Source organism: Phytophthora infestans, genomic scaffold (genome assembly GCF_000142945.1).
Source record: "Phytophthora infestans T30-4 supercont1.4 genomic scaffold, whole genome shotgun sequence".
NCBI lineage: Eukaryota > Oomycota > Peronosporomycetes > Peronosporales > Peronosporaceae > Phytophthora > Phytophthora infestans.
The window spans coordinates 1,789,267-1,804,214 of record NW_003303755.1 but is presented as its reverse complement, the minus strand read 5'-3'; the positions used below and the strand labels follow the sequence as shown (position 1 = coordinate 1,804,214).

Genomic DNA, 14,948 nt, shown 5'->3' with positions numbered 1-14,948 from the left:
ACTAGTTCATGCTCAGCAGTCATGTCCTCCTGCTCTGACAAGGATATCGAAGAAACTACAACAAAACCAAGTCAATCGACTGCGTTCTTGTGCCCGTTACTTAGGGCTTCCATGTGCTGTGATACCAGTATTCGAGTGGAAACACCATTATCCATCGACCAACTTGTTTTGAGTGGAGCAAGCTTACAAATGCATAATCCAGTGATAGGTACTGGCAGCGATTTTTTTTACTGAAAAATACCTACAATAGTTTATACTGGTTATACCGAAGTATGAAAACGGATTCGTGAAATGCCACCGGTTCCGGTACGTACGGTATCTCAATCCGAAATCTATTTTCACATGGCGGCGGTACAGTACCAGGTTTTGTCAGAAGAAATTAAATAATCTACATGTATCCTAAATTGCACGGGCAATAACAATATCATATTATTTGCGGCGATTTTATGCAATAGTATTATTATTGCCACTGCGTGTACTCAGATAAACTGAGCGCTCCAGCGAAATTTTGATAGATTATTTTATTTCCTCTGACAAAACCTGAACCCGGCAAGCGCGACAGCAAATTGGAGTGGACGCATCTGAAAAGTTCCACCACTGGGGTCCCATTCAGCTGCTGCTTCTTGAATACAACAGAGAGCCGAACGTAGATCCCCGATATATTGGAAAAAGGCGGTAGGACCTGGCGACCATGTGGCTGGGTCGTGAGTGATAGATCGGCCACCACCACTCTGCGTGGGTAGGAGAAGAGGGTAAGAAATGGTTCAGTTGGCGGGTTCCGAAATGGACGGCGAAGATCATCTTTTCCGCTACCTCGGTAAGCGAGTAATAATTATTCCGAATTAATAATTCCGTTTATTAGCAATGCAATCTTTAATTCGGAGGGCCTGTCTGTCCGAATTGGACTCTGATGCGTTCATTGCTGTCTTTTTCGAGCAACATCTGATGCAAAAATTGACATGCTCGGAGCTGTACTGCACACACATAACAATGTCTCGTGTAGTGTTTGTGCAGTACAGCTCCAAGCATGTCAATTTCACACAAACACCGTCAGGATGAAAGCTTCTTGGTTGCCACTGTACCTGCGCCTCCGTCACCCACTCACTGCGACGCGGATCTTCGTCTTCATTCGCATGGTGTCGTCGATGAAGTAAACTTAAAGCTCCGCTATGAAATATTAATACGTGTATTTCTGCTTGGTGTTTCGTCCACTTCAGCTTAAATTTACCAAAACCCGGGTGTCGAAAACTCGAGAATGTCATGAGTGCGACATGCCGTTCAGTAAGCTCTTCCAGTACACTTCCGCTGTGTGCTCGAGGTACAGTATTACGCCGCATTTAGCGAGCTGCACGGAGCCTGCCTCATATTTAGCAGCAATGGACTCGAATATCCAGGTCTCTCCGCTCGTGAAAGCCTCCTCTACGGGCGCAATCGGCGACCACGAGGCTATGAGCCTCTTCGGAGGACCACCGCCCCCAACGCCTCCCCCCATGCCAGTAAAATCAGTTTCCACAGGCGAGATCGACGACCACGAGAGCTACGATCTCTTCGGCGTCGGTCCCAGCATCTCTGTGGCCACTGCAGTCACGAAGGAACCCGCGCCCATGGCCAGTACAGCTCCAGTGGAAGAAGGAGGCGCTGGAGAGGTGCCTGTGCAACCTGCAGAGCCAATATCACCCGTCAACAACGACCTCTTCCCTGCAGCGGTGTCAACGGATAAACCAGACAAAGTTGAGGAGCCGGCGCTCTTATCATCGTCGAGAGGACTCAGTCACCTTGACAGCAGTAGCACCGCCACGGACTCGGTGGGTGGAGGATCGTTCAGAGGAGAATTGCCACGTGCCAACAGCAACGCGTTGCAGGTAGCTCCGACGCAGCAACCGGCTTCTGAACCGACGTACAAGATGGCAGGCAACGCTGTCGATATTGTGGCCGTCAAGAATATGGATGGAAAGTATCTTACGACTTCATGGCACGTGTCGTTCTCATGGTCGCGCTTTCGAACGAGTTACGCTACAGGTGTGGGCGATATGGTCAGGATCTTGGTCAATGGGAGAGAAATGCCGACCAAGATGGAGTTGCATGAACGTGGCCGCTGTACGTTTATTACAGGCGGCTTGATTATCCCACCGGACGATTTGTGTTTCGCTGATCTGACCGAGGATCACCCCAACCTTGTGCGGTTTGAGCACTTCCAGAAGTATACAAACACAGTCCGCTATGTAGATGCGAAGCTGCATCTGTGGGGACCCAACGAATCGGTCGTCGTGGTCGATTTGGATGGCACGCTTACAATTAGTGACGTGGAAGGCCATATCCGCACTCTGCGTCTTGGCCAGTACGACTTCCTGCATGCAGGAGCTTGCGACTTTTTTACTAAGTTGCACGAACTGGGGATGCGAATCGTATACCTCACTGCACGTCCACTCGACTGGGCTTCGGCGTCACGAACGCACTTGGAGAATGCAGTTCAACAATCGATCTCGCTTCCTCCAGGGGTTCTCATCACAAATTCTACAGGTCTCACGGGTGCACTGTTTACTGAGGTTGTCAATAAGACCCCACACCTTTTCAAGATCCAAGTACTAAACGAGCTGCAACTCACGCTTATTCACGCTGGCCGCGTGATCGAGCATCCAGTCTTCGTGGCTGGTTTCGGCAATCGCCCCACCGACATCGTGGCCTACGAGGAAGTAGGCATGGACCCAAGCCTCATCTTCATGCTGGATCCGTACTCGAACGTCAAGGCTGTGTCGGACCCGCGTCTCTACGAGTCGTATAGTGACCCGAACGCGTTGCTGTGGCTTCTGCCTCGACTCAAGCATCGCATACCCATAGAAAAAGTCGGCCGTATCGATGACTACACTGTGCGTGAACTCGTTCTGGCTGAAGATCGTGAACAGCTGCGTATGGCTGAGTTGGAGGCTCGTCGACTGCAACAGGAAGAGTTCGAGCGTGCGCGTCAAGAAGCCGACCAAGCCCGATACACCTCCAGTAATGCTCTACGCGCTAGCAGCAGAAGTCTCTCCAGGTAAACTCCGCAGCGAATGGTCGACTGTCTCGTATTATATTTCTTCCGTAAAATTAAAGGCTAGAGGTACTAGTATGGATATCTATCTACCACCTACATTTGACAAGCAATGACCACTACCGAAATGGTTCAATCAAAATGAACATTAAACTACTTCTCTGTATTGGTCTCATTTCAGCGATGTCCGTATATCGAAGTTGCTGGTTGAGCTTCCGGCGGTACAACACACGCTCGGCTGCGCATCAGCAGCGTCAATTCGAGGTGCTGGTGCCCGCGCTGCAGACTTTTAAGCGTCTGCATGGTCACTACGCCGTCCCGCTGCGCTATACAGTGCCGAGTACTCGCAATTCTGGCGCTGAGCAATGGCCACAAGAACTCCACGGAATGAAATTGGGCACGACTATCTCGCGGTTCTTAAAGGCTTGTGCGTCAGCTAAGAAACCCTCGAAACGACAGAGCTTAGACCGACTTCGAGCACAACTTCGGGAAATTGGAGTACCGGAAGTTGAGGACTGGAAACGTTTCTTGTGGGACGAAGTGACAGTGCCAGCAATGCAGACGTACAGATCGAAGCACGGAGATCTGCTCATCCCAGCATCGTTCACTGTTTCTGAAGGAGATGACGCATGGCCCCGCTCGACATGGGGCTACAAACTGGGCTATTGGACGAGCGAGCTTCGGCGTAAGAAGGACATGCTGCAACAGTATCAACTAGACGATCTGGAAGCTCTGGACTTTAGCTGGAATGCTCTCGAAGCTCGTTGGAACCGATACTTTGTTCCAGCAAGGCAGACGTACCAGGAACTGTATGGCACTTCACAAGTACCACAGAGCTTTGTGGTGCCGTGCAACGATCCAGACTGGCCGGCAGAGCTCGGGGGATATCGACTTGGGCAAAAGGTGAATAATTTGCGTTGCGGTAATGCCGAGGAGCTGCAAGATATAGAGCTGATCTACAAGAGCTGGATGCTTCTAGAAACTCTGCACGTAGTGGACGAAGGTGACGAAGATCTGGATGCACAAAACGACGAAGAGGAATTTGAGAAATAAGCCACAACTCGACAAGTTGCTTTTGATAATTTCGTGGTGCATTATTAATGATACTTTTCTGTCTCTCCATCGTGTCATGACCAAAAAGTCCCACCGCCCAACATTCCTACTGCTCGGATCGCTCGGTCAGCTCGTCCTTGGCATGCCAGGATGCTCTTTGCAGCGATGGGACCTTAGCTTCAGATGCTCGATCCGAGCTGCACAATGCGCGGGTAGCACGGCAGCGTGAGGAAGTCCACCATGTCGTCTCCTGTCAGCACCTTGCCCATGATCTCGCCTCCGAGCGCCCACTTGTTGCCCGGAGGGGCATTCAGTGACCGCTTGTTGACACACTCCTTCAGGATGTCCAGCACTAAATCCTTCGTCACGGTCTTGCCCTCCACCGTCTTACAGCTGTGACGAATCCATTGCCAGACTTGTGCACGCGAGATCTCGGCCGTAGCAGCGTCCTCCATCTTGTTATGCAGCGGGATACAGCCACTGCCACGAAGCCACGCCTCCGTGTACACGAGCGACACGTCAATATTCTCCACCAGACCATTGTACGTGATAGCACCCGTCGGGGGTTCGATGAGCTGAGCTGCAGTGATATCCTTGCCGACCTCAGGGATGAACGAGATCTGGTTCGGACCCGACATCTTGCTGAACGCGTCCATGGCAATCTTGACGAGACCCGGATGCGCCACCCACGTGCCGTCGTGACCCGCAGTCACCTCACGCGACTTGTCCTCCGTGACGGCAGCCATGAACTTGTTGTTGAGCTCCGGGTCGTTCTTGACGGGGATCTGAGCCGCCATGCCGCCCATAGCGTGAGCGCCACGACGGTGGCACGTGCGGACGAGCAGCTTGACGTAGGCGGCCATGAACGGTGTGGTCATACCAACTGATGAACGATCCGGCACCACGAACTTGGGGTGGTTGCGGAACTTCTTAATGTACGAGAAGATATAGTCCCATCGACCACAGTTGAGACCCGACGAGTGGTTGCGCAGCTCATACAGGATCTCGTCCATCTGAAAGACGGCCACGATGGTCTCCACCAGCACAGTCGCGCGGATGGAACCCTGCGGAATGCTCAGATAGCTCTGGGCGGCCACGAACACGTCGCTCCACAGCTTGGCTTCTAGGTGGTGCTCTAGTTTGGGTAGGTAGAAGTACGGACCCGAGCCACGCGCCAGCAGTTCGTGTGCGTTGTGGAAGAAGTAGAGGCCAAAGTCGAAGAGCGATCCAGACATGATCTGGTTGCTCACAAGCACGTGGGCCTCGTCCAGATGCCAGCCACGCGGACGCACCAGCAGCGTTGCCACCTTGTCGTTGAGCGCGTACTTCTTGCCTGTCTGCGGGTGCGTGTACGAAATGGTCTTGCGCGCTGCATCGATGAGGTTTACCTGGCCGTCCACCTGGTTGAACCACGTGGGGGCCGTCGAGTCCTCAAAGTCGGCCATGTAGCACTTGGAACCAGAGTTAAGCGCGTTAATAACCATCTTGCGGTCCACAGGGCCCGTGATCTCGACGCGGCGGTCAGCCAGGTCAGCGGGGATAGATGCCACCTTCCAGTCGCCTTCGCGGATGTAGGCGGTTTCAGGCAGGAAGTCCGGCAGCACACCGGCATCCAACTCCTTCTGACGCTGTACACGCGCAGCCAACAGTGCATGTCGTCGTGGCTCAAACTGCTCATGCAGGAAGGCGAGGAAGCGTAGTGCATCGGGCGTGAGTACGCGGCGGAACGCATCCGAGACGTGGCCCAGCACGCGGACGTTGGCGGCGTTGACATTGAGCTCCGACATGGCGGTTTCTATGTGTATTGCGTCTGGACTTCTCTCGCTGATAGCGACGAGGCAAATTGCGGAATGGCTTCTCGCTGGGCGATCCTAAGAGGATGCCGACGTTTTGGACGTGCTGGTTCGCAATATGAAATCGTCTTCAACGTACGAAACGATTTTAGCCAATAGGCGAAGATCGAGGATCGACGTAGCCAGTGTCACCGGCTCCCCTTAGCTTTGAGCTTACAAAAAGCAGGTGAAAAAGGAGGGACCATCACTCTTGCTATTGCGTTTAACTTCCACCGTGTTGAAATGCCTTGCGAGCCAAGATAATACACCGCAGCACATGCTCCAAAGTGATCGTGGTGATTGGACGGGCACTTTCTCTGGCCAAGGGATGCATGTGAAAACACCTCCCTGCGAGAACTCCGGGTACGAATTTTGGCGGAAGCGCTTGGTCGGCCATACACCCCTGGTACCAGGGTTTTGTATGCCCACATTCGAATCATGGGCAGGGGCTCATTTCCGCTTGAAGACTCTCCCAATGAAGATCTACGGCCATGGAGTTTGCAAACGAGAGCGCCGGTCGTTTTCCGTGCCCGCGTGGAGCTTTCGGTCTCAGCCTGAGACCGAAAGCTCCACGTCGAGACTCTCAGCAACCAAAACTAGATATCACAAAATCGCTTTGAGTTTTTTGCAAGTCTGTAAAATTAAGATTTATTTCTCTTTTCAAAGGTGGCAACTATTAAAAGTTCCTTTAAATAAGAATCAGGTTTTCATTAGATATTATTCCCATAATAATAAAAGTATTTTATTTTTCCCATACCCTGGTCAATTTGCCTATCCGATATGGTCGGGGCCGATTCAAGAACTGTTGCGCCGTCTTGTGAAATGCAGGACAGGCATATCAGAAGTCGCTCTCTCCGCAATACCCTTTACTTTTTGTAAGTACGTGCACATGTACTTCTACAAGAATGAGATTCCATTTAATAGTAATTATGCGCACTTCATTAGAGTAGCAGCACATTTGAAAATGAAGTTTAGTCTTTTTGAAGCATGCACCGTGATTGTCTTGATCTACTGTATCCGGAAGTATACATGTAACCTGATTAAAAAATTATAATTTTACAATAATTTAATAACAATGCCTTTCTTTAAATAGCGTGTACCACAGATTGAAACGTTTTTGTGGCATCTGGACCAAAACACTACGAACGACCGTTGCAAACTCCATGGCCGTAGATCTCCATTGGAGAGTCTTCAAGCGGAAATGAGCCCCTGCCCATGATTCGAATGTGGGCATACCAAACCCTGGTAACCAGGGTGTATGGTCGACCAAGCGCTTCGGCAAAATTCGTACCCGGAGTTCTCGCAGGGAGGTGTTTTCACATGCATCCCTTGGCCAGAGAAAGTGCCCGTCCAATCACCACGATCACTTTGGAGCATGTGCTGCGGTGTTGGAAGTTAAACGCAATAGCAAGAGTGATGGTCCCTCCTTTTTCACCTGCTTTTTGTAAGCTCAAAGCCCGTGACACTGGCTACGTCGATCCTCGATCTTCGCCTATTGGCTAAAATCGTTTCGTACGTTGAAGACGATTTCATATTGCGAACCAGCACGTCCAAAACGTCGGCATCCTCTTAGGATCGCCCAGCTAGAAGCCATTCCGCAATTTGCCTCGTCGCTATCAGCGAAAGAAGTCCAGACGCAATACACATAGAAACCGCCATGTCGGAGCTCAATGTCAACGCCGCCAACGTCCGCGTGCTGGGCCACGTCTCGGATGCGTTCCGCCGCGTACTCACGCCCGATGCACTACGCTTCCTCGCCTTCCTGCATGAGCAGTTCGAGCCACGGCGACAGGCACTGTTGGCTGCGCGTGTACAGCGTCAGAAGGAGTTGGATGCCGGTGTGCTGCCGGACTTCCTGCCTGAAACCGCCTACATCCGCGAAGGCGACTGGAAGGTGGCATCTATCCCCGCTGACCTGGCTGACCGCCGCGTCGAGATCACGGGCCCTGTGGACCGCAAGATGGTTATTAACGCGCTTAACTCTGGTTCCAAGTGCTACATGGCCGACTTTGAGGACTCGACGGCCCCCACGTGGTTCAACCAGGTGGACGGCCAGGTAAACCTCATCGATGCAGCGCGCAAGACCATTTCGTACACGCACCCGCAGACAGGCAAGAAGTACGCGCTCAACGACAAGGTGGCAACGCTGCTGGTGCGTCCGCGTGGCTGGCATCTGGACGAGGCCCACGTGCTTGTGAACAACCAGATCATGTCTGGATCGCTCTTCGACTTCGGCCTCTACTTCTTCCACAACGCACACGAACTGCTGGCGCGTGGCTCGGGTCCGTACTTCTACCTACCCAAACTAGAGCACCACCTAGAAGCCAAGCTGTGGAACGACGTGTTCGTGGCCGCCCAGAGCTATCTGAGCATTCCGCAGGGTTCCATCCGCGCGACTGTGCTGGTGGAGACCATCGTGGCTGTCTTCCAGATGGACGAGATCCTGTATGAGTTGCGCAACCACTCGTCGGGTCTCAACTGTGGTCGATGGGACTATATCTTCTCGTACATTAAGAAGTTCCGCAACCACCCCAAGTTCGTGGTGCCGGATCGCTCATCGGTTGGTATGACCACACCGTTCATGGCCGCCTACGTCAAGCTGCTCGTCCGCACGTGCCACCGTCGTGGCGCTCACGCTATGGGCGGCATGGCGGCTCAGATCCCCGTCAAGAACGACCCGGAGCTCAACAACAAGTTCATGGCTGCCGTCACGGAGGACAAGTCGCGTGAGGTGACTGCGGGTCACGACGGCACGTGGGTGGCGCATCCGGGTCTCGTCAAGATTGCCATGGACGCGTTCAGCAAGATGTCGGGTCCGAACCAGATCTCGTTCATCCCTGAGGTCGGCAAGGATATCACTGCAGCTCAGCTCATCGAACCCCCGACGGGTGCTATCACGTACAATGGTCTGGTGGAGAATATTGACGTGTCGCTCGTGTACACGGAGGCGTGGCTTCGTGGCAGTGGCTGTATCCCGCTGCATAACAAGATGGAGGACGCTGCTACGGCCGAGATCTCGCGTGCACAAGTCTGGCAATGGATTCGTCACAGCTGTAAGACGGTGGAGGGCAAGACCGTGACGAAGGATTTAGTGCTGGACATCCTGAAGGAGTGTGTCAACAAGCGGTCACTGAATGCCCCTCCGGGCAACAAGTGGGCGCTCGGAGGCGAGATCATGGGCAAGGTGCTGACAGGAGACGACATGGTGGACTTCCTCACGCTGCCGTGCTACCCGCGCATTGTGCAGCTCGGATCGAGCATCTGAAGCTAAGGTCCCATCGCTGCAAAGAGCATCCTGGCATGCCAAGGACGAGCTGACTGAGCGATCCGAGCAGTAGGAATGTTGGGCGGTGGGACTTTTTGGTCATGACACGATGGAGAGACAGAAAAGTATCATTAATAATGCACCACGAAATTATCAAAAGCAACTTGTCGAGTTGTGGCTTATTTCTCAAATTCCTCTTCGTCGTTTTGTGCATCCAGATCTTCGTCACCTTCGTCCACTACGTGCAGAGTTTCTAGAAGCATCCAGCTCTTGTAGATCAGCTCTATATCTTGCAGCTCCTCGGCATTACCGCAACGCAAATTATTCACCTTTTGCCCAAGTCGATATCCCCCGAGCTCTGCCGGCCAGTCTGGATCGTTGCACGGCACCACAAAGCTCTGTGGTACTTGTGAAGTGCCATACAGTTCCTGGTACGTCTGCCTTGCTGGAACAAAGTATCGGTTCCAACGAGCTTCGAGAGCATTCCAGCTAAAGTCTAGAGCTTTCAGATCGTCTACTTGATACTGTTGCAGCATGTCCTTCTTACGCCGAAGCTCGCTCGTCCAATAGCCCAGTTTGTAGCCCCATGTCGAGCGGGGCCATGCGTCATCTCCTTCAGGAACAGTGAACGATGCTGGGATGAGCAGATCTCCGTGCTTCGATCTGTACGTCTGCATTGCTGGCACTGTCAATTCGTCCCACAAGAAACGTTTCCAGTCCTCAACTTCCGGTACTCCAATTTCCCGAAGTTGTGCTCGAAGTCGGTCTAAGCTCTGTCGTTTCGAGGGTTTCTTAGCTGACGCACAAGCCTTTAAGAACCGCGAGATAGTCGTGCCCAATTTCATTCCGTGGAGTTCTTGTGGCCATTGCTCAGCGCCAGAATTGCGAGTACTCGGCACTGTATAGCGCAGCGGGACGGCGTAGTGACCATGCAGACGCTTAAAAGTCTGCAGCGCGGGCACCAGCACCTCGAATTGACGCTGCTGGTGCGCAGCCGAGCGTGTGTTGTACCGCCGGAAGCTCAACCAGCAACTTCGATATACGGACATCGCTGAAATGAGACCAATACAGAGAAGTAGTTTAATGTTCATTTTGATTGAACCATTTCGGTGGTCTGTCCAGTGGTCATTGCTTGTCAAATGTAGGTGGTAGATAGATATCCATACCTCTAGCCTTTAATTTTACGGAAGAAATATAATACGAGACAGTCGACCATTCGCTGCGGAGTTTACCTGGAGAGACTTCTGCTGCTAGCGCGTAGAGCATTACTGGAGGTGTATCGGGCTTGGTCGGCTTCTTGACGCGCACGCTCGAACTCTTCCTGTTGCAGTCGACGAGCCTCCAACTCAGCCATACGCAGCTGTTCACGATCTTCAGCCAGAACGAGTTCACGCACAGTGTAGTCATCGATACGGCCGACTTTTTCGATGGGTATGCGATGCTTGAGTCGAGGCAGAAGCCACAGCAACGCGTTCGGGTCACTATACGACTCATAGAGACGCGGGTCCGACACAGCCTTGACGTTCGAGTACGGATCCAGCATGAAGATGAGGCTTGGGTCCATACCTACTTCCTCGTAGGCCACGATGTCGGTGGGGCGATTGCCGAAACCAGCCACGAAGACTGGATGCTCGATCACGCGGCCAGCGTGAATAAGCGTGAGTTGCAGCTCGTTTAGTACTTGGATCTTGAAAAGGTGTGGGGTCTTATTGACAACCTCAGTAAACAGTGCACCCGTGAGACCTGTAGAATTTGTGATGAGAACCCCTGGAGGAAGCGAGATCGATTGTTGAACTGCATTCTCCAAGTGCGTTCGTGACGCCGAAGCCCAGTCGAGTGGACGTGCAGTGAGGTATACGATTCGCATCCCCAGTTCGTGCAACTTAGTGAAGAAGTCGCAAGCTCCTGCATGCAGGAAGTCGTACTGGCCAAGACGCAGAGTGCGGATATGGCCTTCCACGTCACTAATTGTAAGCGTGCCATCCAAATCGACCACGACGACCGATTCGTTGGGTCCCCACAGATGCAGCTTCGCATCTACAAAGCGGACTGTGTTTGTATACTTCTGGAAGTGCTCAAACCGCACAAGGTTGGGGTGATCCTCGGTCAGATCAGCGAAACACAAATCGTCCGGTGGGATAATCAAGCCGCCTGTTATAAACGTACAGCGGCCACGTTCATGCAACTCCATCTTGGTCGGCATTTCTCTCCCATTGACCAAGATCCTGACCATATCGCCCACACCTGTAGCGTAACTCGTTCGAAAGCGCGACCATGAGAACGACACGTGCCATGAAGTCGTAAGATACTTTCCATCCATATTCTTGACGGCCACAATATCAACAGCGTTGCCTGCCATCTTGTACGTCGGTTCAGAAGCCGGTTGCTGCGTCGGAGCTACCTGCAACGCGTTGCTGTTGGCACGTGGCAATTCTCCTCTGAACGATCCTCCACCCACCGAGTCCGTGGCGGTGCTACTGCTGTCACGGTGACTGAGTCCTCTCGACGATGATAAGAGCGCCGGCTCCTCAACTTTCTCTGGTTTATCCGTTGACACCGCTGCAGGGAAGAGGTCGTTGTTGACGGGTGATATTGGCTCTGCAGGTTGCACAGGCACCTCTCCGGCGCCTCCTTCTTCCACTGGAGCTGTACTGGCCATGGGCGCGGGTTCCTTCGTGACTGCAGTGGCCACAGAGATGCTGGGACCGACGCCGAAGAGATCGTAGCTCTCGTGGTCGTCGATCTCGCCTGTGGAAGCTGATTTTACTGGCATGGGGGGAGGCGTTGGGGGCGGTGGTCCTCCGAAGAGGCTCATAGCCTCGTGGTCGCCGATGTCGTTCGTAGAGGAGGCTTTCACGAGCGGAGAGACCTGGATATTCGAGTCCATTGCTGCTAAATATGAGGCAGGCTCCGTGCAGCTCGCTAAATGCGGCGTAATACTGTACCTCGAGCACACAGCGGAAGTTTGCTGGAAGAGCTTACTGAACGGCATGTCGCACTCATGACATTCTCGAGTTTTCGACACCCGGTTTTGGTAAATTTAAGCTGAAGTGGACGAAACACCAAGCAGAAATACACGTGTTAATATTTCATAGCGGAGCTTTAAGTTTACTTCATCGACGACACCATGCGAATGAAGACGAAGATCCGCGTCGCAGTGAGTGGGTGACGGAGGCGCAGGTACAGTGGCAACCAAGAAGCTTTCATCCTGACGGTGTTTGTGTGAAATTGACATGCTTGGAGCTGTACCAGGCATTCCGATAATACAATTGCAATCATATTGAAGGTCCATGCCAAAATAAGCTATTGCTACAAAAACTACAGCTTAAGAAATAAATAATTGACATCAATAGTAGTGTATTGGAAAATTAACTACTTAGATGTACAGCACTGCACATTACTTTGCGTTCACGATAGCTGCTACAGTGTTTGCGTCCCAGAAACGCCGATTCATCTTCAGGAACAACACGGTTCCGAGGTGAATAGGCAGCATACGCTGGCGATGGTGGAAAAGAGTATGTTTCGCCACACTAAAAAGACACTCCACGGTGTTTGACGTCGGCGGGATGAAAAGCACACCATCAAATATCTTCTTTGCACCGCGCCGCTTTTTTCTAGTCGCCAAGACTCTGTCGGCAAAGCCCTGTGGGCGTCCGTGCCTGGTGTCCGGTGTCGTAATTGCGGGTACCGTCTCAAATGGCTGCAACATCAGCTCCTGGTCGTTCGTCAGCTCGTCCACGGCGCCTGACAGGGCTACAACGCACGCTCGCTCGAAGTCCACGTATTTGCGTCGGCAGCAAGATACTTTTTCACAACGGAATGCTTCTCGATGAGCGCATCAAAGATATCGCGCACACCGAGAAGCGGTACGTTGTCGTCTTGAAGCTTCATGGTGGCCGACTGGAAGTCGCCAAGCTGGCAGTAAAAAAGTAGCTGCAGACTTGCTTGGTCGTGAAAGTGTTGGCGAGAGCCATGGTGAGATCAAAAATGATAGACGAGCGCCTCAGGTTCGCGTTTTGAGCGACCGTTGCTAACAGCCATTCGATTCTGTCTGGAGACCGAGCTCCGTATTTACGCAAAACAAAGCAGAAAAAACTAGATTTTACGAAAAAATAAAGTACTTTGTTGTAAATACAAAATAACTAATTGGACAAAGTCATCCAATTTGTAAAAATCAATAATTAAGTGTAAACTATTGTATTGAAGCAGCAATACAATGATTATTTCGGAATGCCTGAGCTGTACTGCACAAACACTACACGAGACATTGTTATGTGTGTGCAGTACAGCTCCGAGCATGTCAATTTTTGCATCAGATGTTGCTCGAAAAAGACAGCAATGAACGCATCAGAGTCCAATTCGGACAGACAGGCCCTCCGAATAAAAGATTGCATTGCTTATAGACGGAAATATTAATTCGGAATAATTATTACTCGCTTACCGAGGTAGCGGAAAAGATGATCTTCGCCGTCCATTTCGGAACCCGCCAACTGAACCATTTCTTACCCTCTTCTCCTACCCACGCAGAGTGGTGGTGGCCGATCTATCACTCACGACCCAGCCACATGGTCGCCAGGTCCTACCGCCTTTTTCCAATATATCGGGGATCTACGTTCGGCTCTCTGTTGTATTCAAGAAGCAGCAGCTGAATGGGACCCCAGTGGTGGAACTTTTCAGATGCGTCCACTCCAATTTGCTGTCGCGCTTGCCGGGTTCAGGTTTTGTCAGAGGAAATAAAATAATCTATCAAAATTTCGCTGGAGCGCTCAGTTTATCTGATAGTACACGCAGTGGCAATAATAATACTATTGCATAAAATCGCCGCAAATAATATGATATTGTTATTGCCCGTGCAATTTAGGATACATGTAGATTATTTAATTTCTTCTGACAAAACCTGGTACTGTACCGCCGCCATGTGAAAATAGATTTCGGATTGAGATACCGTACGTACCGGAACCGGTGGCATTTCACGAATCCGTTTTCATACTTCGGTATAACCAGTATAAACTATTGTAGGTATTTTTCAGTAAAAAAAATCGCTGCCAGTACCTATCACTGGATTATGCATTTGTAAGCTTGCTCCACTCAAAACAAGTTGGTCGATGGATAATGGTGTTTCCACTCGAATACTGGTATCACAGCACATGGAAGCCCTAAGTAACGGGCACAAGAACGCAGTCGATTGACTTGGTTTTGTTGTAGTTTCTTCGATATCCTTGTCAGAGCAGGAGGACATGACTGCTGAGCATGAACTAGTCACCTGTAAAATCACAGGAATACCCTCCGGCGATACGGGAGCACGACGAAAATTACCCCTGTTGTCGATAATCTGGAGCTGCAAGTGCCCCATCGCTCGAACGCCAGAAAAGTAGACATAATCTTCGGTCTCTGGAAGTGCAAACTTTGAAGAGTCCTCAAAGAGGGACACAACTTTCAGGCAATCTGGTTGACACAATGCGCTGCCAGCGTTCTTGCGGACAAAATGTTGGTGAACAGCTTCAACGACCGACTTTTGTACAAGCATGTAAAAGTCTGTGTCAGATCGTTCTAACCTCGACACAATTAGTACCATACTACACATACCTTTGTCTCTAGAAAATTATCCAGCGGCAACCGGCATGGGCCGTCTTCTGAATCCTTCCAAGATGAAAAACCATGCAGTCGACGGAGAAATAGGCTTTGAAAGTTATTCAGGTCCTGGCCTTCCGATATATTGCCATTCGATATTGGCAAACGCAAAAGCGAGACCCAAGACTTTGGAACGCAA

At 51.4% G+C, this 14,948-nt stretch overlaps 6 protein-coding genes across 6 annotated transcripts; 3 read left to right on the top strand and 3 right to left on the bottom strand.

Moving 5' to 3' along the window:
- Window positions 1-1,448: 1,448 nt before the first annotated feature.
- Window positions 1,449-3,035, top strand: PITG_03443 (lipin-like protein; the record flags this gene model as incomplete). Its single annotated transcript, XM_002906465.1, has 1 exon — window positions 1,449-3,035. The coding sequence occupies one exon, from the start codon at window positions 1,449-1,451 to the stop codon at window positions 3,033-3,035; it is 1,587 nt and encodes a 528-aa protein (XP_002906511.1).
- A 176-nt stretch (window positions 3,036-3,211) lies between these two features.
- PITG_03442 (uncharacterized protein) lies at window positions 3,212-4,081 on the top strand (the record flags this gene model as incomplete). Its single annotated transcript, XM_002906464.1, has 1 exon — window positions 3,212-4,081. One exon carries the CDS (start codon window positions 3,212-3,214, stop codon window positions 4,079-4,081), a length of 870 nt encoding a protein of 289 aa, XP_002906510.1.
- A 16-nt stretch (window positions 4,082-4,097) lies between these two features.
- PITG_03441 (malate synthase) lies at window positions 4,098-5,919 on the bottom strand (the record flags this gene model as incomplete). The annotated part of the gene is made up of 1 exon (XM_002906463.1): window positions 4,098-5,919. One exon carries the CDS (start codon window positions 5,866-5,868, stop codon window positions 4,261-4,263), a length of 1,608 nt encoding a protein of 535 aa, XP_002906509.1.
- Window positions 5,920-7,570: 1,651 nt separating this feature from the next.
- PITG_03440 (malate synthase) lies at window positions 7,571-9,341 on the top strand (the record flags this gene model as incomplete). The annotated part of the gene is made up of 1 exon (XM_002906462.1): window positions 7,571-9,341. One exon carries the CDS (start codon window positions 7,571-7,573, stop codon window positions 9,176-9,178), a length of 1,608 nt encoding a protein of 535 aa, XP_002906508.1.
- On the bottom strand, window positions 9,332-10,275 carry PITG_03439 (uncharacterized protein; the record flags this gene model as incomplete). The annotated part of the gene is made up of 2 exons (XM_002906461.1): window positions 9,332-9,363; window positions 9,408-10,275. 2 exons carry the CDS (start codon window positions 10,225-10,227, stop codon window positions 9,332-9,334), a joined length of 852 nt encoding a protein of 283 aa, XP_002906507.1.
- Window positions 10,276-10,406: 131 nt separating this feature from the next.
- On the bottom strand, window positions 10,407-11,993 carry PITG_03438 (lipin-like protein; the record flags this gene model as incomplete). Its single annotated transcript, XM_002906460.1, has 2 exons — window positions 10,407-11,564; window positions 11,712-11,993. 2 exons carry the CDS (start codon window positions 11,991-11,993, stop codon window positions 10,407-10,409), a joined length of 1,440 nt encoding a protein of 479 aa, XP_002906506.1.
- Window positions 11,994-14,948: the final 2,955 nt, after the last annotated feature.